This window comes from Hippopotamus amphibius, chromosome 1, assembly GCF_030028045.1.
Source record: "Hippopotamus amphibius kiboko isolate mHipAmp2 chromosome 1, mHipAmp2.hap2, whole genome shotgun sequence".
Classification (NCBI taxonomy): domain Eukaryota; kingdom Metazoa; phylum Chordata; class Mammalia; order Artiodactyla; family Hippopotamidae; genus Hippopotamus; species Hippopotamus amphibius.
Genome location: NC_080186.1, coordinates 213,034,586 through 213,059,542, shown reverse-complemented (window position 1 = coordinate 213,059,542; position 24,957 = coordinate 213,034,586). Strand labels below are relative to the sequence as shown.

At 37.8% G+C, this 24,957-nt stretch overlaps 1 protein-coding gene across 1 annotated transcript; it reads right to left on the bottom strand.

The window, feature by feature from the left end:
- Positions 1 to 475: 475 nt before the first annotated feature.
- Positions 476 to 24,926, bottom strand: DHFR (dihydrofolate reductase). The gene is made up of 6 exons (XM_057740300.1): positions 24,747 to 24,926; positions 24,365 to 24,414; positions 21,201 to 21,306; positions 13,954 to 14,080; positions 11,643 to 11,758; positions 476 to 4,022 (listed from the first exon to the last, which is right to left on the bottom strand). Exons 1-6 carry the CDS (start codon positions 24,830 to 24,832, stop codon positions 3,944 to 3,946), a joined length of 564 nt encoding a protein of 187 aa, XP_057596283.1. The 5' UTR covers positions 24,833 to 24,926; the 3' UTR covers positions 476 to 3,943.
- Positions 24,927 to 24,957: the final 31 nt, after the last annotated feature.

The following is a 24,957-nucleotide window of genomic DNA, read 5'->3' as shown; positions in this document are numbered from 1 at the left end:
TGGAGATAAATTGTGATAAGAGCCTTTGAAATTTTATGTTAAGTGTTCAAAGAATAACAAGAGGGCAGCACTTATGAACTAGTGCAAGTTGTTAAAGAATTGTTTTTATTAAAGAAACACATTAAAATGGTTAAATAAAATCGCATGGTTCCAAACACAGTGAAAAGAACAGTCCCTGGCTCTGTCTGTCTCTTTTCAACCTCAGTTGTCCTTTTCAGAGGCAAGGATTTCCATTCTCTTAGCTTTTGCTTCTGGTAGTTAACCTTCATGTTTATTTCCCCAATTATATTTTTGTAGTTTTTCAAGTGAGTGCATGTATTGGTATATGTTTTGACTCTTTTATAAAAAAATCCCTAGCAGTTTCCTGCCCCACCCCTTCCAATTCTCAGAGCAATGGCATTTAACTTTTATCAATTTCTTCTGTCATTTCTTGCTTTGTTTCTTCATACATTATCTAGTGTTCTCATGCGATAAAGATTTAGTTCTTATATCACATCCCTATTTTTCCTCCCATACTGTCCCCCAAATTATCAGATTTAGGGGTGTCTTAGTCCATTTGAGTTGCTATAACAAACACCATAAACTGGGTGGCTTGTGAATAAACATTTCTCAGTTCTGGAGGCTGGGAAGTCCAAGGTCACAGTAGATCAGTACAGATCACCAGCAGGTTCGGTGCCTGGTGAGGGCCTGCTTCCTCTCTGACAGCTGTCTTCTCACCATACCCTTGGACGGGGGAAGTGGTGAGGGATCTCTCTGGGGCCTCGTTTATAGGGGCACTAAGCCCATTTATAAGGGCTCGACTCTAGTGACTTAATCACCTACCAATGTCCCCCACCTCCTAATACCATCACCTTGGGGGTTAGGATATCGATACATGAATTTTGGCATGATGTAAACATCCAGACCATAGCAAGAGGCTAAGCAGTCACATCTTTATGACTTTATGTGCATATTACTCATTGTTGAGAAAAAACAGCATATTAAGCTTCTACCTTCCTTTTCCCCCCTTTTTCTTGAAATTAATGGTTGTCTAATCCACAGCTTTCCCCCCACATTTGCTTTATTTTCAGTGAACTCACCTCTTTCCAAATACTCCAGAGTGTCAACAACCAATTCATATTTTTATTGTTTTCTAAGCCAGCTACTTACCCAGAATATTGCTTGTGTTGGGTCCCATTTCCTGGATGTTATGCCACCCTCTTTCTTGGGTAATTTATTCCTTAATTTTGCTGGAGCATTTCCTCCAGTAGCTTTCCAAGAAAGAGTACATGGAGGTAACATCTAAGTCTTTGTCTAAAAATGTCTTTATTTTATTTTACTGTCACCCCTTATTGTTGGGCTGAGTATAGATTTATCAGTTGAAAATAACGTCTCAGAATTTTGAAGGCATGGTCCTATTATTTCAGTTTTATTTTTTTTAATTACCTCTCTCCTTCCTGCCTTAAAGGTATTCCTGTTACCTCCCTCCTTTAAATCTATCCTGAATCAAATATTTTTACTATGTCCTGTCCTCTAGTCTGAGTTATCATCATTCATTTCCTGAACTTGTAATTGATCTTCCTCCTTCTGTAAAATATTTCAAACAAAACTGTGTGGCTTTATACTTTTTACTATATTAAAAAGTAAGAAAATCTTACATAATCATAAACATATGGAATGGCTTTAAGTGCTTAGCATTCTCTGTTCCTATGCATGCCAGCAGCCTCTTACTGCAAACACCTGGGACTCTTATCTAGCAGCTGAAGTATGTTCAGCTATACACAGGTCAGGAAACTGACAACCTTGGGAGCAGCGCCAAATCAATGAATTGGGGATAAATACTCCAGCTTTCCTCCCCACCATTTCCCAGATATCTCAGCAGTACTGAGTCTGTTACCCAATGGGAACCTGCTCACTGACCTTGAACTGGCCTTCTCACCTTCCCGGTTTTACTTTTTCACATACCAATTGGTGATTTCTTGTGTCATCTACCAAATAAATTGCTTCATTCAAATTCTAATCTGAGGATGTGCTTTGGGGGAAACCCAACCTAAGACAGTAATGTACTCATTTTCTTGTCACTGGAATTGCAGGTTGTTTTGTTTTTCACCATTACAAACAGGGTTGCCATATTCTTCTACAAACCTCTCAATATATACGTAGGAGGTTTGCTCTTGGTATTGATGAGTGGAACTGCTGGGTCAAAGGGTAGGTGCATCTTCATCCTTAATGAATATTGCCAACATTTTAACAGTCTGACAATGTTAAGTATTGGCAAGAATGCCACATCTGATGTATATGGATGGTACCTCGCTGTAGTTTTAATTTGCACTTCCCGAATTACTAGTGGGAAGGTACATCTGTGTATATATTTTTGGCCATGTAAGTTTCTTCTTTCAATGGCTTGCTTCTTTTTGTTATCGACAGCTAAGATCTATAAATTCTGGATACTAATAGTTTTCTGGTTATGTTCCTTGCAGAGAGCACTACTGCTTTCTTGTGGTTTGTAAATCTTACTCCATGTTGATGCCTGTTCTTCTGTGTCATCTGTTTTTTTCCCTCTAAGGAAGATTTTCAGACATTTGTTTTTATTCCTGATGTTCTGTATCCTAATTTTACTGCTAAGCATAAAGGGCTCAATTTGTTTTTCTATCTTTTTTTTTTAAGAGCTCAATTTATTTCTTAAGTAACTTTTCATGAAAATAAGCACATGCTTCAAAAAAAATCTAATCACAACCAACATACCTAATGCAGAAAATAACGCCCAACTCTGATACTGTCAACAGTTTGCAGCATGCTTTTCCTACACATGAACATTTATTAAACAATTTGCTTCTTTTACTTAGCAATTTTTGGCATTTTTCTGTCAGTACTTCACTTTTTTAAACTGATGCAGATGTTACATTTTATAGGCATATTGGTTAGTTATTTCTTATTAATCAACATTTGGGCTGCTTCCAAGTTTAACAAAATTTTTGCAACAAATACTCTTGGGTCCATCTCTTTGTTCCGGATTCAGTTCTAGAAGTGGAATTTCTGGGTCCAAACGCAGAATGTTTTGAATTTTAATTTGTATTGCTAACCTATACTCTAAAAAGGTTGTACCAATGTATAAGGCAGAAATGCTTTCTTTTTTTGGATACTTGATAGTCTAAATCCTTGCTAACATGATGGGTAAAACATGTTTTCATTTTCACTTTTTAATTTTGTGAAGTTTAGTTTCTAACTTACTAATTTTGGTTTCTAGCAATATTCATTCTCAATTTATTACCTCTTTGAATTTAAAATTTTAGCCATTATGCTTGATATTAGATTATTCTTTTTTGTAAAGGGCAGCCAATTCTTGTTCTATCATTGTAGCATGCCATGGGCTCTCATTGAAGATCAGAAATAAAGTTTTTAAAGGTCTCAGACCTTCTCCTTTAACCATGGAAAAGGTAGTTTCGTACCTGCCTCTTTACTATCTCTGTGGAATATCCTGGAGTTTTCAACTTACTGACTTGCAGTCTGGGTGAACAGAATATTTTTTCAGAAATGTGATATACAGTAATTCACAGTCCCTCTTTTGATCTAATTTTAATAACTGAATGCTAGCTCTTCTGTTTATAATCCATTTCTGACTTTTGGACTCATCTTCCTAGCTCCTAGCTCTATAGGCTCTGGTTTCAACTCGTGCTATCAGGGGACTCTCCCACTTTGAGCTGTCTTGGTATATATTCTACCCTAGGCAGGTGCTGGTAACCTATTCTCGACCCTTGATGGGCATTCAGGCAGTTACAGCAAGAAATGTTTCACAAATAATATCTGATACAGTCTAGTTAAGATTAATGGGGAATAAAAGTACTTTGCTTAGAAATAACTATCCAAAGATCTAAAGTCAACAGAAGTCTCTACAACAAAAAATACATAATTCTTTTTTGCAGGCGAGGAGAAGGCTTGAAATAGATCAGGAAACACTTTCACATTAATTGTCCTTTTCATATACTTCAAATTTGTATTTAATGCCTTTCTCCTCCTGGAGATCAGAAGGAACACCTGGATATCTGTAAAAGAAAAAGATGTATAATTAAATATTGTGCAAATACACTATACATGCAAATAGTAAGAAAAATTTCAAACTACAGAAAGTTAGAAAATAAAAAGTATAATTCTTCTTCCTTTCCTTCTTACTCCTAATTTTTCTCCCTCAAACTAACCACTGTTAGCAGTTTCTCTTTTATCTTTCCACTCTATCACCCAGCTAATATGAAATTTCCTAAGAACTTTTTGCAGGTCTACCATTTGGTATCAAATATCTTGCGTGAGCAAAGAAAAAATAAAATACAACCTTTGGCTGTTAGAGTGGAACTGAAGTTCTGGTGTGGTGCACGGCGATTCTTGATTTCTGTTTAATCAACAGACACCACACTGCTCTAATTCCCCACTGTGTGGTTTATTGCAAATCCTTTACTAGAAGCACTGTTTATCTGATCTTTTCTACTCCCTAATGCTTACTTAGATCTGTGGTCCCTTCAGTTTCTAAGTCAAAACCCAGGCCCTCCTTTGGGTGTATACTTAGCAGTGGGACTGTTGGATCATATGGTAGTTCTACTGTTAGCATTCTGAGGAAACATCATACTGTTTTTCATAGTGGCTGCACCAGTTTACATTCCTACCGACAGTGTACAAGAGGGCCAATTTCTCCACATCCTTGCCAACACTTATCTCTTGCTCTTTTGGTAAGTGAAGTCAGGCTCTTGAAGAGCTATTTGCACTTCCGTGTTCACTGCATCGTTACTCACAAGAGCCAAGATACGGAAACTATAGTGACAGATGAATATATAAAGAAAATATGTATACATACAATGGAATATTATTCAGCCTTCAAAAAAAGGGAAATCCTGTCATATGCAACAACATGGATGAACTTGGAGGACATTATGCTAAGTGGAATAAGTCACAGAAGAACAAATATGCATGATTCTACTTATATGAGAAATCTACAATGGTCAAATTCATAGAAACAGAGAGTAGGGGGTAGTTCACAGGGGTTGAGGGAAGGAGGAAACAGGGAGTAGCTGTTCAAAGGGTATATAAAGTTTCAGCAAGATGAGTAAGTTCTGGAGATCTTCTGTGTAACACTGCCTATAGTTTACAATACTGTATTGTACACTTAAACATTTGTTGAGAGTATAGATCTCATACTGTGTTCTTATGAAAATAAAAAAATTATTCCCCCCCCACCCCCCCAAAACCCAGGTCTTCCACGGAAGGCTGTTTTGACCACTCTCGTCTGCAACCCTAATCTTGATGCACTTCCATATATTTGTGCTGGCTGCATCCAGTGTGTTCGAGGTGAAGGGTCAGGAAGACTTGCTTTAATCAGGCTTGGGTTTGACTCTGGTTCTGCTGTGTGACACTTAGCTAACAATAAAAAAACTTCATCCTTATAAGGAATTTAGCATGATGCCAGATACATTAAGTGCTCTTCAAGTGCTACCCATTAATAATATTAGTTTGTTTTGTTCCCCCTATTTTCTAACCTCATTATAGGCTGAAATAATATAGAAAAGATTTTAAATCTCTTTTGATATCCAATAGAATGCTGAACAATAATGGGAATTAAGCTTTTGTTGACTAATTAGATTATGCCATTTTGAAAATAAAATATAATTAGAAGCATGAAATAACGATAGCATAATATGAAAGAAAAAGAATATATTTCAGAAGAAGAAGCTATGTTTCTGTTTACTAACCATTTCGTAAGCTGTTTCTGTTCTACTGTTTTAGTAACAATATAGTTTTTTCTTTGTTTAAAGAAATGATTTTACTAGGCCAACTTTAAACCACAATTTTAGTTTCTTAGATGAGTCACTAAAAGCAACATTCACATTTTGTGTGTGTGTGTAAAATTCTCAAGAGTATCAAGATAAAAAAGTATCAAAGTTATTTCTGAAACCATGAATAATAATGATTTAGAAATAACTATGTATGGGCTGGATATGGTCACTAGTCATGGTATTAATGTTAATCTTCTTTGTGAAACTAAAATTTAATTCTGCTTAAGATTAATTTTACTTCCCACAATATGCACATATTCAGTATGTTTTAATAATAACTACCTCATAATCATAATTCCAAACTTTTCTGAAGCACAAACTGTCTAAGAGCCACCTTTGACCTCTAACTTTAAGTCTAACAGGATTTGGAAATACCATCTATTTGTTATGAACCACCCAGACAGACAGTCTCTTCTAGAATCTTCAAGCATTAAGGAGGCAAATGAATACCAAGAATCATAAGAACCAAACTGACAAAGGATCATGAGAATCATGCAGAGATGATACTGAGGGAAGGTCTACAGTAGAGGTAAACAGAGTTCTGGGAACGGGCATCTATAAGAACCAAATCATAACTAAAAGTGACGACTCTACAGGAAGCACAGGTTCAGGAGGAGAGGGATGTACAAATAATGTGGACAAATATGCCAGGAGGAAACTTCAGCCCACCCTAAATCCTACCTCAAGTTGTCCACTGGTGAGGGGCATCTGTCCCAGCTCTGGAGCCAACTACTGCCTCAAAGGCCTCTTCTGGTCTTTAAACCTCTTTGACTACACGGTCACATGGAAGGTTGCTGACTAGAAGGAGAAGCCTGTTTGGGGCTCATTAAGTGGGAAAACTGCTGGTATAAAATATTTTGCCCTGATGGTTTGGTTGCAGCCTAGTGTGAAATAGCCTGAGAAAGAAAGATTTCTTCCAGGCAAAATGAATAAAGGCAGAGCCTGAGAGGACAGGCTGGCATGGTGCTGTCGAAAAAAATAATTGCATCAACAATGACGCACTGGGAAAAAAGGGAGACACAAAGTAAAAGCATCCTACTTTGTTAATATTCTGCTTTTAGACTTCTACCGCTTGTGGCTTCATCTACATTTCAGTATATTCTCTTCTTGATTCACAGCAGTCCTCTTTCATCTTTATTTCATTATACTAGTGCTTTTATTACTAGGAAGTGTGGTGTTAATAAAAGATACTGTGTTTGAACTGAAACCTATGCAACCACAAGAGGCCTATGGACAGCGATACAGGGGTCTAAACTAAGTGGGTAGTGGTGGGGAAAGAACGAAGGGGAGTGAAGAATGATCAGAATTCATTTCTGCACAGTAGGGAGCAATTCTAAGTTGCCCAACGTAGAGAGAGATTTGGAAGGAAAGCTCCAGAATTGAGCAATGTTACGGACTTCCTGGGACAAAGTGTATTCTCTTTGCTTCAGAGGTTTCCTTTTTCTCTATTTCACGAAAGACTGATCTACAGTTCTTCATAGCTCCCTTATCCCTTAGGGGATTCCCTCCACCCCATGTTAAAGAGGCTGTTACCTATGTTGCTACAGGCTTGAAAGTACAGATGACCATGACATGCTGCAGTGGAAGAAAGGACTTTTTGTTTCCTCCATAGCCTTGTTTAGAATGTCCATTTTGGAGCAATTTCCTTGAATTTTGGCTTTGGGTAGCAATTTCCTATCTTAGACTACTCACCATTAAAAATTTCTCAACATTTAAAGAGTCAATACCAGTCTTTCACAAACTCTTCTAAAGCACAGAAGAGGAGAGAACACTTTGCAACTCATTCTGTGAGGCTAGCACTCTCCTGATACCAAAACTAGATGAAGACAAAAACAAAACAAAACAAAACAACAACAGAAACAAAAAGAATCAAAAACAAAACTACAGACCAATATCCTTATGAATATAAATTAAAAAATCCTCAACAAAATATCAGCAAACTGAATTCAGCAACTTGTAAAAAGGATTATACATGACTACCAAGTGGGATTTATCCCCAAAATGCAAGATGGGTTTAAAAAAAAATTAATTGACATAATATACCATATCGATAGTGTATTTAGTGTTAGTGTATTTTGTCTTATAAAAGACAAAAACCACATGATCATCTCAAGAGACTCAAAAAAAGTATCTGACAAAATCCAATATGCCTTCACGATAAAAACACTCAATGAAATAGAAATAGAAGATATTTCCTCAATGTTATAAAGGGCATGTATGAAAAACCCACAGCTAACATCATATTGAATGGATGCTTTCTATCTAAGATCAGGAGCAAGACAAGGATGTCTGCTCTTGCCATTTCTATTCAGCATTGTACAGGAGGTTCTAGCCAGGACAATTAGGCAAGAAAAAGAAATAAAAAAAAATTCAGATTAGGAAGGAAAAGGTAAAACTATCTTTATTTGCAAATCATACACTCTGTATACAGAAAATCTGAAGGAATCCATTTACAATTAGAATAAATGAGTTCAGTGAAGGTGCAGGATACCAGATCAATAAACAAATATCAATTGTGTTCCTATTTATTAGCAATGAACAATCTGAAAATAAAATTAAGAAACAATTCCCTTTACAATAGCAACAAAAAGAACAAAATAATTAAGAATAAATTTAACAATGAAGTACAAGATTTGTACACTGAAAGCTACAAAACACTGCTGAAAGAAATTAAGGAAGATGTAAATAAGGTGAAAAAACATCAAATGTCACGGTCTGGTAGACAATATTGCAGTGATGGCAATACTCTCGAAAGTGATCTACAGATACAATACACTCTCTATCAAAATCCTACCTTTCTTTTTAGCAGAAATTGACAAGCTGATTGTAAAATTCATGTGGAAAGGCAAGGAACACAGAGCAGTCAAAACAACAAAGAACAGCAAAGTTGGAAGACTTGTACTTTCTGATTACAAAAGTTATTACATGGCTGCAGTAATCAAGTGTGGTACTGGCATAAAGATACACATGTAGATCAGTGGAATAGAACTGAGTGTCCAGAAATAAATCCACATATTTATGGTCAACAGATTTTCCACAAGGGTGCCAAGACAATTCAGTGGGGGAAAAGAGTAGTCTTTTCAACAAATAGCGCTACGACAACTGGTGAGCTGCTTACAAAAACCTGAACTTGGACCTCTTCCTTATACCATATATAAATTAACTCAAATAGATCATAGATTTAAAAGAGTTAAAACTACAAAGCTCTTAGAAGAAAACACAGGATTAAATCTCTGTGAGCCTGGATTAGGTAATGGTTTCTTATGTATGAAACCAAAAGGACCAATGACAAAAGAAAAAAATAGAAAAATTGGACAACATAAAAATTAAAAACCTTTGTGCTGCAAATGATTAGGAAAAATGAAAGACAATTAGGAAAGTGAAAAGACAATTCAGATAATGGGAGAAATATTTTCAATTCATTTATCTGAAAAGGGACTCATATCCAGAATATTCAAAGGAGCTCTTAAAACTCAGTTATAGAAAGATAACCAAATTTAAAAAATGGGTAAAGGATGCGAATAGATAATTTTCCAAAGAAGATCTATAAATGTCCAATAAGCATCTGAAAAGATGTTTAACATCACTAGTCATTAGGGAAATGCAAATCAAAACCACAATGAAGTACCTCCTCATCCCTACTAGGATGGCTATAACCAAAAAGGCAGACAATAACAAATGTTGGCAAGGCTATGGAGAAACTGGAACCTTCATATGTTGCTGGTGGGACTGTAAAAAGGTACATTCACATTATCAAAAGTTCAGCAGTTCCTCAAAATATTAAACACAGAGTCACAATATGACCCAGTAATTCTTCTCCCAGATTATACCCAAGAGGAATGAAAATATACCTCCACACAAAAACTTGTACATGAATGTTCACAACAGCATTACATTAGCCAAAAGGTGGAAATAAATCAAATGTGTACTGATTGGTGAATGGATAAATAAAATGTAGTAAATCCATACAATGGAATACTTTTTGCATGAAGTACTGATACATATTACAACATGGATGACCTTGAAAGCTGTATGCTAAGTGAAAGAAGCCAACTCCAGGCAAGACCTCATATTGTATGATTCTGTTAATATGAAATATCCACAACAGACATATCTATAGAGATAGAAAATAAATGTGTTTCCTAGAGCTAAGGAGGGGAGGGGGGATGGAGAGCAACTGCTAATGAGTACAGAAGTTTTTTTTGGGGGGTTGGTAAAACATTCTGAACTTAAGATTGTGATGATGGCTGCACAACTCAATACACTATTGATAAAACTATTGAATTATATATTTCCAATGGGTAAATGCTGAGATGTGTGAATCATTTCTCAGTAAAGATGTTAACATTTTTGAAGCGTCAAAGAGCCAGAACTGTGTATTTATCAGGGATCCTGAAGGGTCACAGCTTTGGAAAGAGGTCCGACAGAGAGCAACAGAGTTTAGAAAGGTATTTAACATGAAGCTGATTCACACAGTAAGCTATTCTTTTTGTTAGCAGCAAAAAGGAAGGTAAGAAATGAGGGCTAGCAGAGATCAATATCCACATACTGTGAGAATCGGCAGTCTAAGCAGCACGAGGGGAAACAAGGCGGGACAGAGAAACCGCCGACTTTTACATACGTATGTGAGATCAATCGTGTGATTTTTCTAAGCAGTCACCTCTGGAGACTAAGCAAAAGCCTGTACTTTAGCTGTTTAGAAACTTTTTAGAGTTCTTAGAATTTCCAGTTTTCTTTAGACCTAGGTAAGAGCCCAAGAAAAGCAGTCACACACTTCATTTGATTCAAGACCTTTACCTATATTACTCTATAAAGTAATATACTTTATTCTAAAGCTTGGCCATCCATTTATTCAGACTTGGCTCTGAATGTTGCTTTTTGGAGGTATTTCCAAAATCAAACTTGCGCTCAAAGAATGACTGTTTTCAACTGAGACTGTCTGAAAGAATGTGTTAAGAGCTGGTCTAAAAGTGTTGATATAATTAATCTTCTACTTTCCATTGCCAACAGCTAAAAAGTGCTTTTAAACTAAAATGTTTTCCAAATCAGACAGTTTCATGCTAAAACCACAAACAGAGTAAAGCAAGTGTAACCTCTTCTTCCACCTCCACCACTAAGCTCCTTCCTCTTTCACCTAAACTACTGTAACTGGCCTCCAGGCTTCACCCTTGTCCCCTTCAGCCCATTCCCCGTAAAGAGAACAGTATCACTCTCCATTCAGAACCCTCTAAACCTGCCCTAGGTCTGATCCCTCTTGGCCTCCCCCACCGTGGCTTTCAGGTTCAGGGGATATGCCAGGCGTGTTCCTGCCCTCAGGTCTCTGCACTAGCTACTTCCTGTTTCTGGAATGCTCCTCTCAGCTCTTTGTGTGGCTGGCTTCTTGCCATTTAGATCTGAGTGTAGACCTCACTCTTCAGAGCGGACTTCTCAGACTACACAGTATCTACCACATCACAATATTTCAATTCACCACACAGCAACTCTTTGGATGTTTATCTATCATTCGCCACCCTCCTCCTCCACTATGAATGAGGTAATCTCCTGGAGAGCAGTGATGTCATCTGTCTTGGTAAACACTGTATCCCCAGTGCTAAGGCAAAGCCTGATGTTAAGTAAGCACTGATCTCACAGAATGGACAAATGCCTACTCTCTAGATTTCAGTAAAGTCATTAAAACCTGAACCTTCCCAGGTCTGTTAAAGCAGATATCCAAAAATTCCTATAGCACTTGTCTATAAAACACATTGCTTCCTCGAATTCAAACGGAAGAGACAGTCTCTTTTCTATAGTTCTTAAGCAGGAAAGCCAAAGGTGCTTCAGACTAATTAATAACATTTTACTTACTCTGGGAGCAGTTTGTATTTTTCCAAATCAATTTCTGGAAAAAATGTGTCACTTTCAAATTCCTGCATGATCCTTGTCACAAACAGTCTAACATGGCCTGGCTTGTTCATGGCTTCCTTTGAAATAAAACAAGAGGCGTCAATTTCCTTATTTATCTGTGTCATAAGTTACAGAAACTCTAATATTTTTGTTTCAATTACATAGTCAAGTTTGTACTAGGTGTTAAAGACATGCCACCTATCTTGTTACCTCCAAAGCACGCTATTTAATTATCTTATTCTTCAGTTTGGGGCCCTGCAAAGTATGACTTAGTTGAGAATGGCCCTAATCATTTACCAATAACTACAAGGGCGAGTTGAAACATACTCTGGGCTCTAGTTTCCTTACATGAACTCTTTTTCCCTTTTTTTCATTTTAACCATGCAATTTTGTCTTTTATCTTTGTTTGCTATTTAAGAATTAAAAACCCCGAATTATCTAGTTACCCTCCATAAAAAAAATTCACATAAGTATATATGGATAAGATAGTAATTTCATGACACCTTGACTAATGTATATCCCAAGGGCATACTTAGTATATTTATGTAAAATTTAATGCTTCAATTTCTCAGCAGATAGTTACAATGCTAGTAGGTAATTTATTCTGTCTCTTATTGCTAATGATGGCATTTGGCCTTATATTATTAATGACTTTTCTACTACTGCCTAGAGTACTATTGATAGTTTATTCAGAAAAAAACTGCCCTGGAATAAATATCTTAAAATTCTAATACAAAGTCAGGAGTCCCAACTGCAGCTCTAAGAAAGCAATACCTCTTGATTTTGAAACAGCTTACAGGAATAAGCAAAACAAAACCAAAAACATATACATATAAATTCAACTGTTTGTGATCCTTAAAATTCCACATAAAGGGCACAGAACAAATTTTGCTTTTTATTTTCAATACTATGGCTTACATTAAATCATTTATTCTCTTGCCCCAATCAAATCAATATCCTACCAATTCCTACTGTACCAAAAATTAGAAAAACTGAAGGGACTAATCACAGCAGCATTTGAAGATCTGTATCAAAGTTAATGATATATGGCCCACCTTTTTCGTACAGGGTCAGATGGTAAATATTTTAGGCTTTGTGGGCCATCTGGTTTCTTACCGTTGTAGGCAAAAACAGCCATAGACAACACTAAACCAGTGGGCATGGCTGTATTCCAATGAAAACAGGCTGGAAGGCCTGAATGTTATATAAGCCATTGTGATGTAAGATAGGTGGATAATGCAAAATTATCACCTAGAGATTCAATTTCTTTATTATTTATACACGAATAAGTATATCAAATTCTACAAATGTATTTAAGTACTTAAACATTACTTAAAGAATATATTTTCAAGTGACTGTGGTATTGAGTCATTCAAAATGCGCTAAGCACTTAGCAAAATAAACAACTTATTTTCTTAGAAATTCATACTTGGCTGAAAAGATCAAAGGAAAATGTCCATTTCCCCCCTATTACAAATGAAGAAGATAAAACGTTGTAGAAACAGAAACCTAAGAAACTCAGAGTTTTTATAATCCCACTTAGGATCCTGGTATACCTCTTCTTTCTCAAATGATTTCAGTGTTCGTATACTACCACAAGCCACCAAAGAGTAGGGACTTACTTTTCCTCTCCATAAATGTAATCTTTCCTCAGTGTTATAAAAGAGTTATAAAATTCTATGTATTACCCTCAAAAATTTTTTAAAGCTGGAAGTCATCTGGTATCAAGAAAAAGGAATATTTTCTATTTAACAGTGTCTCCCCTTATGATACGAAGTCATGTAACATTTTCCTCTACCTTCACTTTATATGAAAATTGTTGAGGGAAAGTCTTCTGCTTTTAACAAGTTCACATACATCTAGTTCAGTGTATACCAACAGAGACCCACAGCCTTTACTCGGTAAGGGACACATTTATCCTTGAGGGAAAGATGATAGATAGCTCAGTGTATCTCGGCACATTCAGGGAGGAGAAAACAATGCAGTGCAAGTATAATTCTCAGGAAGGATTTAGAATGTTTTTAAAACTGGAGACATCAACTATTTTGAATTGAAAATACACTGGTACAGACCTAAAAACTTACTTTTAAGTTTTCATTTAGTTTGTATGATAGTATCAAAAAACAAATAGTTTGAATTGACAATATGTCTAACTTGCAGTAGAAATAATGTGCTTCCTTTGCTCATGGCTTAATTTTTTTAAAGTTCAGATGGCAGGGAAGCTGAAAGGAGGGTAGACTATTTCTTTATATTCACAAATAACTTTACTTACCTTATAAACAGAACTGCCTCCCACTATCCAAACCATGTCCACTTTATTTGTTAATTCTGGTTGCTCAATAAGTTTTAAGGCATCATCCAGACTTTTGGCCAGAAAATGAGCTCCCTGTGGAGGTTCCCTGAGATAAAAAGAAAGAATTACACATAATTTCTATAAACCCCATTCATACTAGACTGACTAGGAAGCAGTCATTATAAAATTAAAATCATCATAAATATGAAACCTTTCATTAAAAAGCATTTAATATCAGTATGGCCCATGGCCAATAATTCAACCCCTATTTGTGTATGGATGGTCCACAATGAATCAAAAACAAACCCACTTGTGATATTGCCATGATATCTGTGGTGGGAAAAAAATCAGAACAGTAGTTGTTCCTGGAGGGACGGGGTAAATGTTCACTGGGAAGGGGCACGAGGCAGCTTCCTGGGAGGGATAGTAATGTCCTATATCTTTGATATGGGATTACACAGGTGCATACATTTGTTAAAATGTAGCAAATGTACATGTAAGACTTGCACATTTCATTGTACATCGTATTCATTTCAAAAGAAAAACACAGTAAAGTAATATTAAACCCTCATTAATGAGATATATAATGAATTATTTAGGGGAAAATAGATTAATGTCTGCAATTTACTTGGAAAAGCATAAAAATAACAAGACTGATGGATGGTTGGATGGAGGATAAAACAAGTATAGTAAAATACTAATCTATGTGGTACAATCTATGTTGTGGGTATACAAGTGTTAACTGTAAAGTTTTTTCTATAGACTTGACAATTTTCATAATAAAATGTTGGACAAAGTGATATGATTGAGTGACTGTAGTTTGGAATGATATTCAAATTGTTAATATGTGGTTACCTTTGGGGTGTGGGGAAAGGATTTTCATGTTTCAAACAATATAGAAATAGATGAAGTATCAAAAAATGAGCATGTTATTACTTTTGCAATTAAAAATCCCAAAGGGGAAAAGTCAATTAATTTCATTGTTTATACTGACTAGCTCAGGCTTTCCCAACCTCCAAAACTGTTATATTGTTGAGAGTCTGCAATTCCCTTTATAAATGAAGAAACATGCAGAATCGGCTTTCAGAGTAATTAGACCTAACAGAAATTACAATTCAGTGTCAAGTTCTTAGACTGATGCTTTTGAAAAATAATATAATTGCCTTTGAACTAGTAGTTCTAACAATGATTAATTAAGAGCTAACGGGGACTATTCATTCTCTTTGCTGCCTCCTCTCTCACCTCCTTGATATATATTTTACTTATACTCCACTCTGTCGTCTCTCAAGGAGTCGAGATAGCGTAAAGAATATATTTTGACTCAAAGCTGGAAAAAGACGTGGAGAGCAGGGTGAAGCTAAGGGATCCCCAAAGGTATCAGGGCAGTTGCAGCGACTATGTTGAACCAGGACATTTGAGGGGAGAACTGAATTTAGAAGAAACAGATTTGGAGTTGGGGGGAGAAGACAGTCTAGTTAATAAAGTCTAGAATGACTGAAAGAGTCAAGATGATTTCAGTAACTGAGGATGCTGAAGTCAGGATTGCCGACATGAGATGAGGTAGAGTGAAAAACGGTGATTTAGGAGCTGACATACAAGGAAAACTGGAAGAGGTATCCTAGAAGTAGGTGGATTACAGCAAATGATTCAGAAGGTGCTATATGTGGTTGGTGTGGATTTCAAAGAACGGGGGCCCTTGTTTTGTGAAGACTGTGGAGCAATGGCTTGAGCGTGAGGCAAGGGATTAAGTAAAGACTACTTCTTTGCCCTTTTGTAGAGAGTCTGAAAAGGAAAACAAAGAACAGATTAAGGATTTGTTTCAGATTTTAGTCATAACAGATGTGGAGGAAATGCTTCAGTGCAATGTTGCTACTAAGCTGTTTAGAAATGTTTCACAAGAAACATTGGAGGGACTTCCCTGGTGGTGCAGTGGTTAAGAATTCTCCTGCCGACGCAGGGGACATGGGTCCGATCCCTGATCCCACATGCTGAGAGTAACTAAGCCCGCATGCCACAACTACTGAAGCCCCCATGCCTAGAGGCCGAGTTCCACAAGGGAAGCCCACATACCACAGTGAACCACAAAGAAGAGTGGTCCCCGCTTGCCACAACTAGAGAAAGCCCCTGCACAGCAACAAAGACCCAATGCAGACAAAAAGAAACACTGGGTCCCAGATGGGCAGAAAATTAGCCAAAAAAATTGAGCTGTTTATTAGCCTCTTCATAGCAGAAATCCTAGAAATGGACACAATAATACCATATAGCAAGCACTCAATGTTGTGACTTATTGCTAAATTTTCTTTCTATAATGATCTCAATCTGATCCAGACTGGTTTCCCTCACAAAGGAGAGTTGGTTATGTGGTAGCATGCATAGTCTACATCAAGAAGCATGTGGCCACACTTGATATCTTGTTTCTCACCCAGAATCCTGAATTCCCTCAGAGGGTTGGCATGAAGATTAAAAGAGATAATGCACATGGCAGGCACTCCAGTGATACTTCCATCCCTTTCCTTAAAAGCCCTGTTCAAGGGAGGCTGCTTTTTACCTAATGGATAGTTGTACGATAAAGAAAATATCTAACATTTACTGAGTGCCTACTTGCTCTAACAAGTAGCAGGGTTAGGCAATGCTTTATACGCATCATACCATTTAATGCAGTCCAGCAGTCCTATGTAGGTACTATTATCCCTTTTTATAGATGAGGATATTGGGGGTGAGGTGTTCAGTTGCCAATGGTCACACAGCTAAGAAATGGTGGACCTGGGATTTGAACTCCAGCAGCCTGACTTTGGAGCTTGAGCTGTAACTTCTTACATACACAATAGATTTTTCTATTGGTGGCCATGGGCTACAAATGTGTCAGATTCTGGTTCCCTCAGGCCTCCGATGGTGTGGCCTAGTTTAGGCAGAGCCCTCAGACCAGAGTTTTCCGGCCTGGAGCTGCCTCATTTGATTACCCGGGGTATTGCATAAACATTATCCTTTCCATTGTGCCTGATGTGAAAGAGGATGGCAGATAGAATTCTGGTCCAATTTCCCCGAGGACTGTTGGGAAAACAGTTAAAAATGAAAACCCTAGGCTAGAATCACATCTTCACCAGAATTCAGAAATATGTTTACTTTAAGGCCTTTATAGTCTTTAAAAATGTGATTTCTAACTATTAAAAATTGATTCAAATATGTTTTATCCTCATAATTGAATAGTATGTGGCCACTAAAAATATTTATAGAAATTAACCTTTTAATATACTGAGTGGAGAAAAAAAGGCAGGTTACAAAGCGGTGTTAGGTGGGATGATTCTATTTTTATAAAGTGACTATGGACCATTTATTCCATAAAATTCTAGAACCCCTATTTTGCTAGGAGATATGCTATAAGCTGAAAATAGAGATTAAAAAAAAAATAATGCACTTCCTGGACCAAAAAAGATTGTGATAGCAGGCAGAGAAGTAGCTCAGCAGTGGCCATCAAAGGAAAAGGACATGCAATGGGGATGTGTGGAGGATGCTGGATGGGCACAGAGGTTGTGCATCATCTGTGTGCGGCGAGAGGGAGAATTCTCTTTGGAGTCTGATCCCTTAGCTGAGTCTTGAAGGAGATAAAAACATGAGCAAACACAGAAGTGACAGGCCACTATAAATATTATTGAGGCTTACATTAAGGTTAACACAAGAAAGCTCCAGGAAAATTGAGAGGAGAAGAAAAGTAATCTGTGGTGAGGTTTAAAATACTAAAGGGTAGGACAACAGAGCAAGGTCCTGAGGACAGAGAAAAATGGATTCTAAACAAAGTGCTACGTTAAGGTAAAAATAAAATCATGAGCTTGTTCATTGTAATTTCATTAATATTAATATTTTCTATAAGCTATAGAATAATGTCATTTTGCTAAAGTAGCAAGGACTGGGGCAGTAGGACCTGATACCTGTAGGGTACCTTCTGTGTGCCAGAAACTTAACATATAAAATATTAATTAACCCTCAAAATTACCCTAAGTTGTCATTATTAATCCCATTCAGTAGATAAGAAAGTTGAGGTTCAATAAGGCTTAAAGTTCATAAAGCCTAAAGTCACAAAGTTAATAGGTACCAGAACAGGTAATAGAAGCCAGGTTGGTATGTGAGTGGTGGGGAGAAAATTTTAATCACTGTGGAGAATATGATAGCAAGACCATAAAAAATTATTATGCCATGAAAAGTTAGATAACTTTCATGGACTGAAGACAATTTACATCTTATATCATGCAGGCAATTCTGGATTTTCTAAAGATGTTGTCAAAGCTACAGCATTGCAATAAAACTTCTTTATTTGGTTTTCGGTTCCAAAGACTTTAAAAAACCTCTTTACTAAGATATAAATCACATACCACACATTTCACCCTTTTAATGTGTACAATTCAGTGGTATTTTTATTATACTCATAGTTGTACAATCGTCACCATTATCTACTTTTAAAACATTTCCATCACCCCCAAAGTAACCCTGTACCCAGTGTCATTCCCCACTCCCAGGCAACCAATAATCCACTTTCTGTCTCTACAGATTTGCCTACTCTGGACATTTCATTTCATATAAATGGAATCATGTGGCCTTCAGTGTGTGGCTTTTTTTACTCAGTATACTGTTTTCAAAGTTTATTCATGTTGTAGCATAGATCAGTACTTTGTTCCCTTTATTGTGGAATAATATTCCATTGCATGGATATAGCACATTTCATTGACCTATTCATCAGCTGATGGACATTGGGATGTTTCCACTTTTTGGCTATTATGAATGATGCTGCTATGAACATTTGTGTACAAGTTTTTATGTAATCATGTTTTCATTCTCTTGGGTATATACCAAGGAGTGGAACTTCTGGGGGAAAATGCCTTTTCAGAAAACGCCTGTTTTCCAAATGTGGCTGCATAGTATTTCTTTTAAAGCCACAACTTGACTGTCTAGAAAGCTTTGAAAAGGCATTTTTCCTATACCTTATTAAGGAAACAGTTACCCAAAATGACTAGTATCTGGCAGCAAATTTTAGGTTTACCATGAGGATTCAGTTTCTTTTCATATTGGGGGTGGTGGTGGTGAAAAATTGCATATCTCTAAAAGCTTGCATGAGCAAGAGATTTACATGTGTAAATCTCTCTCCTTTTATTCAGGAGCTAGCAGTGCTTAGCATTTAGCAGGTGCTCAGGATATGTGTGGAACTGACCAGCAAGTAGGGAAGCAGAAGGAAGGATAAAAAATAACTCTAAATTTTTTTCCTAACTGGTATCCCTATTTCCTAGGTGAGCTTGGTAATAAAGATTTTAAATTGTCTCTCTGCCTTAAAAAAAAAAAGTGAAATGCACCAACAAATGTTATATACAAATACATAGGAAACAATGAAATCCAATTACATACCCAACAGGGGGTCCTAAAGAAGAAATTACTCATCATTTGAGGAGATATGCTAGCCCAACTGAACATCTCCTGCACTGAGATTTCTTTATGTTTGTTTTAGCTCAAGCTAGCCATAAATAAACTTGAGTAGTATTCAAGAATATGTTATTAAAGAGTCTCTGGGAATGGCAATACGGTCTGTGAATTTGGATTCTACCAAGTAGAGATAATCAGAATATCCTAGCAACCGGCAGAGACAGAACAGCATGAAGATCAGGGCAGATGGCAAGACGCACATCAGCATATTACCCATCACCCAAAGGTAATCAGTGCAAATATTCTGGTATACTGGTTTTTAATCTATACCATTCTAGGAGTGATCTGGGAGAAAAACCTTTATAAGCCTGAATCCCCTTAGGCTATAGCTGTGTAGTGTATTTTCCTTCCCATGGTTTGATGGTCTTTGATGTGTTCACTTGGCTAGGCTCTAGTACTGGTTATTTAGACACTAATCTAGGTGTTGCTGTGAAGGTATTTTGTAGATTTGATTACAGTTGATAATTAGATGACTTTAATCTGGTGGACCTAATTCAAGGGGTTGAAGGGCCTTAAGAACAGATCTGAGGCTTCCCTGAAGAAGAAATCTTACCAGTGGGCAGCAGCTTCAGCCCCTTCTGGAGAGTTCCTGCCTGCCCTAAAGATATTTGGACTTGCCTAGCCAGCCTCCACAGTTGTGTAATTTCTCTCAATAAAATTCTCCAGTCTCTCTCTCCCTCTCTCTCTCTATCTTCTACTGGTTCTGCTGCTCTGGTTAAACCCTAATAATACACATGGGAAAGGAATATTACAACCACAGTTCTTAAGCAAGCAGTGCCCTAGGATACTGCATTCTTTCTGTGATTACATGATTAGTTTAAGAGAGAATAATTACAATGCCAATCCCAAACTTCCCCTTATGGTATAATTGAGGTTCCCCCTCTCCCCCCCAAAAACCCTTTGGGGTTTGGAAAGTTATTTTAGTGGGCTAGGACCAATGTAAACAATAACAAAAGGAAACAAAATAGAAATCAGTATGAATCACATGCAGAGTAAATGCCATGGAAGCCTTGGTGGTGAAGGTCAAAGCACTGGAGTTAACTTGATGAACAGTCTTAATGCTGTTACCTAAACCTTCCTCATCCTCATCCTGCCAAGTCCCCAGGGCATTTCCAGGCATCGGGAACTATGTTACCTATTGTTAGATTGGTGAACAGAAAAACTCCTCCCACGGGTCAACTAGAGACACTCCTTAGAATCCCTAGGAAATGCTTCCATTTCAAAACTTTGAAATTTTTAAACTTCCGATGCTGGGTAGAGAACATAAGTACAAAATATTATTTGGGTGTTGTGGTACACTAGAAATAACAGGGTATAACATTATGACCAGCTTTTAGCCCATCCTAAAAATTTACATCTTATTGCATTTAGGGCTAGGTACAGAGAGGGGATAACCTCTTAATTTTGGCAAGATCCAAAATATGTGTATTTTGATTTTATGTGAACTAGAAAAGTTTATTAAATTATATAACTGATATTTAAGTCTACTGAATAATGGTTCAAAGAAACTTACAAATCTATTATCACAGTTAGATTTAATGTAACTTGTCAAGGTGATGAAAGCAATTGCTTGAATAACAGAATAAATTATTGTCATGTGGCATAAATAACTGCTTCTTCATTTTCTGTAATTACCTTTATGATATTAAGTAGCTTCATCCATAGTTACACTCATACTATTTTATTTTGTCATATACTGACCTCTACCATAAGAAATGGAACATGATTTTCTTGTGGTGAATTTATGTTATAGCACTTACTTGAGTTCTTTACTGAGAACTATATTAGTTCTATCCTTTAAAGGTCGATACTTCTCTGGAATGGAGAACCAGGTCTTCCTACCCATAATCACCAAATTCTGTTTACCTGTAAAATCACATGGAAAGAAGAAATATATTTTGGTAGTATACATATGTATTTTTATATATTCACATATCTGCATAGATATGGTTGTCATAGTGACACCTAGTGGATATGCTTTAAAAAATTAAAATTTAGAACAGCTTCACCAAAATTTACCATTAGTCATCCATTATCTAAGTCTAGTAACTGTTATTCCCTTTGGCTGTAGCCCACTTACAAGCAACATATAGTTTTTTAAAAAAATTTATTTATTTTTTATTTATTGGCTGCACTGGGTCTTTGCTGCTGCGTGCTGGCTTTCTGTAGTTGCGGAGAGTGGGGGCTACGCTTCATTGCAGCTCGCAGGCTTCTTATTGCAGTAGCTTCTCGTTGCGGAGCAAGGGCTCTAGGCATGCGGGCTTCACTAGTTGCAGTGTATGGGCTCAATAGTTGTGGCTCACGGGCCCTAGAGCACAAGCTCACTAGTTGTGGCACACGGGCTTGGTTGCTCTGTGGCATGTGGGATCTTCCTGGACCAGGGCTCGAACCCGTGTCCCCTGCATTGGCAGGCGAATTCTTAACCACTGCGCCACCAGGGAAGCTCCCAATATACAGTTTTAATCAACTGTAACTCGTGTATACTATAGTAGTTAAGAGCAAAGATTCTGGGTTGAAGTGCTCAAATTGTATGTATTCTGTCATCTACTAGGCAAGTCATGTTTATCTCCTGTGCCTTATTTTCCTTATCTATAAAACAGAGATAACAATAGTTCCTACTTGTAGAGTTGTTGTGGGGACTGAAGACTTAGAACAATATTCAGCATCTAATATGTACTGTAATAACTGATGTAACAGTATTATTCATATTTGCACACTTTACAGATTTAAATTATAGTCATATTTTTTAAAAGATAGTTACTCAGGACTTCCCTGGTGGCGCAGTGCTTCAATCCCTGGTCCAGGAAGATCCCACATGCTGTGAAGCAACTATCCCCATGTGCCGCAACTACTGAAACCTGTGTGCCTAGAGCCTGTGCTCTGCAACGAGAGAAGACTTCACAATGAAAAGCCCACACGACACAACGAAAAGTAGCCCTCACTTGCTGCAACCAGGGAAAGCCCGTGTGCAGCAACGAAGACCCAACACAACCAAAAATAAATTAAAAAAAAAAAGTAAAATAAAGATAGCTGCTTAATATTCCACACAATTAGCTTAAAACATTATCAACTGTGCCTTTATGCTTCTTTCAAATATAATGCTTCTATAAAAACTTTACACGTGTAAAACTTCCATTTTTGTTTAATTACTTAGGAGAGAAAAAGCTTTGGGAGTCAGATATCTGGATCAAAGGAACATACGCATTTCTGTGATTTTTGATATGTTCTGAGAGACTATCAAAAGGAGTGCATGTATCTGTTTTCTTAAAGAATCATCATTAGTTTGATTTTATTTAAACAAAAACACTAAGTTTACAAACTATTCAATACACGTAGTAAGACTAAGCATCCTTCATATTTTGTTTCACTACTCTTACCAAATATTACCTCCAGATGTTGGAAAAAACTTTTTTCCCTCCAAGAATAAACAAAAAACTCCCCTGTAATTCAGAGTACCCTTGTACAATATGTACTGTATTTTCAAGGATGAAATGTTATGTGTTCGAGGTCTTCAGATATTTTCAGGAGCTGATTTTATGAGCCCAATTCTTGTATCTCCTCATATCTAGAAAAGCACTAAAATCCTTCATGGTGACGTCTGCTCCTGTGACTAGCAGTAATATACCTGCGTAAGACTAGCAGAAACCTTCTGTAAAAAAAGATCTGCTTGATTGCATGTACTCCCCCTTCACCAAAATCACATATATACTGACCTTCCCCCCACCTCTCTGTAGCAGTTTCTCAGAGCTATCTGGGATGCTGTCTCCCGGGCTGCAGTCCTCATTTTGCCTCAAATAAAACTTAACACACACACACACACACACACAGCTTTATGTGTTCGATAAGGAGATATCAACTATTAAAGATGATGAAGCTAATAGGTGAGGAATTCTGATGAGGAAACTGGCACAGACCTGACCTAACAACTAAGGCAGAGATGACAAGACAAGTGAAGGACATAGGGAGACATTAAAAAAAAAAAAAAAAAAAAAAAAAAAAGCCAAGACATCCTTGGTATCCTTTCACTCATTCATCCAAGAAATACTATATTTACTGAAGACCAGCAAACAGGTCAGGCATGGGATGCTCTTCTTATTAGCAGGTCCTACTTAGGATTCTTGAGAGTGGTTCATGTCAATTCCTTACCTTCAAGCTCTTGCCATCTTGTCTCCACTAATGACTCAAGGGCCAAATCCAAGGACCTTTTATCTGTCCTGTTATAGTTATGCTGTATCTGCTTCTTTCTGATTTACTGTTTCCCTGTTTACTCTGCTATTCCTCCTCCAATGAACAAACATACCCGTCTCTTAGGTGTTAAACGGTCATCTCCCCCATGCCCATATTCTTTTCCTTGGTTACCCTCTTCTCTCCCGTGGCTCAGTTCGCCTACTTTCCTGTACCTGAAATTGTCCGGGATATCCTACAAGCACTTTAAAACCGTCATCATTACAGCTGCACGCGGTTCCCCACTCCTTTATTCTCCATGTCACCCAGACTCCCAAACTGAAAACCTGAGAGTTCATCCTTGATGCCTTCCTGCATCACCTTGAACTTTCTGATCTCCAAACCAAGAATTTTGTAACCGTTTTTTGGACTTTTGTCTTCTCCATTGCCATTCCGGCACTATCATCTCTTCCAGCTGCTATTTCAAAGGCCTCCCTGGTCTCCTTTGCCAGCACTAACCTCCACAGAAGCCTCTACCTGCTTCCAATTTTGCATACCTGAGTTGTACGTGCGCCCACATAAAATTTCAAAGAAATGTTTTTTAAAAAGAATGTTTAATGAATCTTGGGAACTGCATATACATTTATGTTGACAAAAAGTCCCAGACTAACATGAAAAACCTTTAAGTAAAATTTGCACTGATAAGCTTCCTCAGGCAAGACCCTTCCCAAATTTGAATCACTTAAAAATCCCACATTACCTTCTACTGAAGAGGTTGAGGTCATTCTTTGGAAATACCTGTATTCATTCCTGCAAGTTAGAGAAACATACCGTCACTCAGAATGTGATCCTGTGTCGCACCCGACAAACGGTGCGCTGGGGGTACCTCCAGGACTGGGACCCCTGGGGTAGGACGCGGGGAAAACGCCTAGCGGGGCAGCTGCAGCGGGACGCAGATCAACAACTTGCTGCCGGGATCCTGACGCGGAAGGCAGCCCGAGCCTAGCTCCCGCCAGCTCAGGTCACGGGTCCGACCCCCTCTTCTCCCAGAGTCGGCCGGCCCGGCCCAGGTGCCCCGATCAAGGGCAGCTTGCGTCAGCTCCGATCCCACACACTCGACCCACGCCCGGCCCAGCACGTACCTGAGCGGGGGCCAGGGAAGGTCCCCGTTCTTGCCGATGCCCATATTCTGGGCCACAGCGACGATGCAGTTTAGCGGACGAACCATGACAGACGCAGAAGAGCTCGTTACACCGACTAGGGGATTACCGGCCAGCTCGGCGGGAAATTTCGGCCACCCCGCCCCCTCAGTCCTATTCGCGCAGGCGATACCCCGCCCCCGTCCCGCCCCCC

What these genes read in the sequence shown, in the direction of transcription:
- DHFR (XM_057740300.1), bottom strand. Translation starts at nt 24,832, where the DNA reads ATGGTTCGTCCGCTAAACTGCATCGTCGCTGTGGCCCAGAATATGGGC. An exon ending in CTCAACCTCTTCAGTAGAAG is followed by an intron (nt 21,307 to 24,364) that starts GTAATGTGGGAT and finishes GTGATTTTACAG; the next exon opens with GTAAACAGAATTTGGTGATT. An exon ending in AAATACAAACTGCTCCCAGA is followed by an intron (nt 4,023 to 11,642) that starts GTAAGTAAAATG and finishes TTTCTTTTACAG; the next exon opens with ATATCCAGGTGTTCCTTCTG.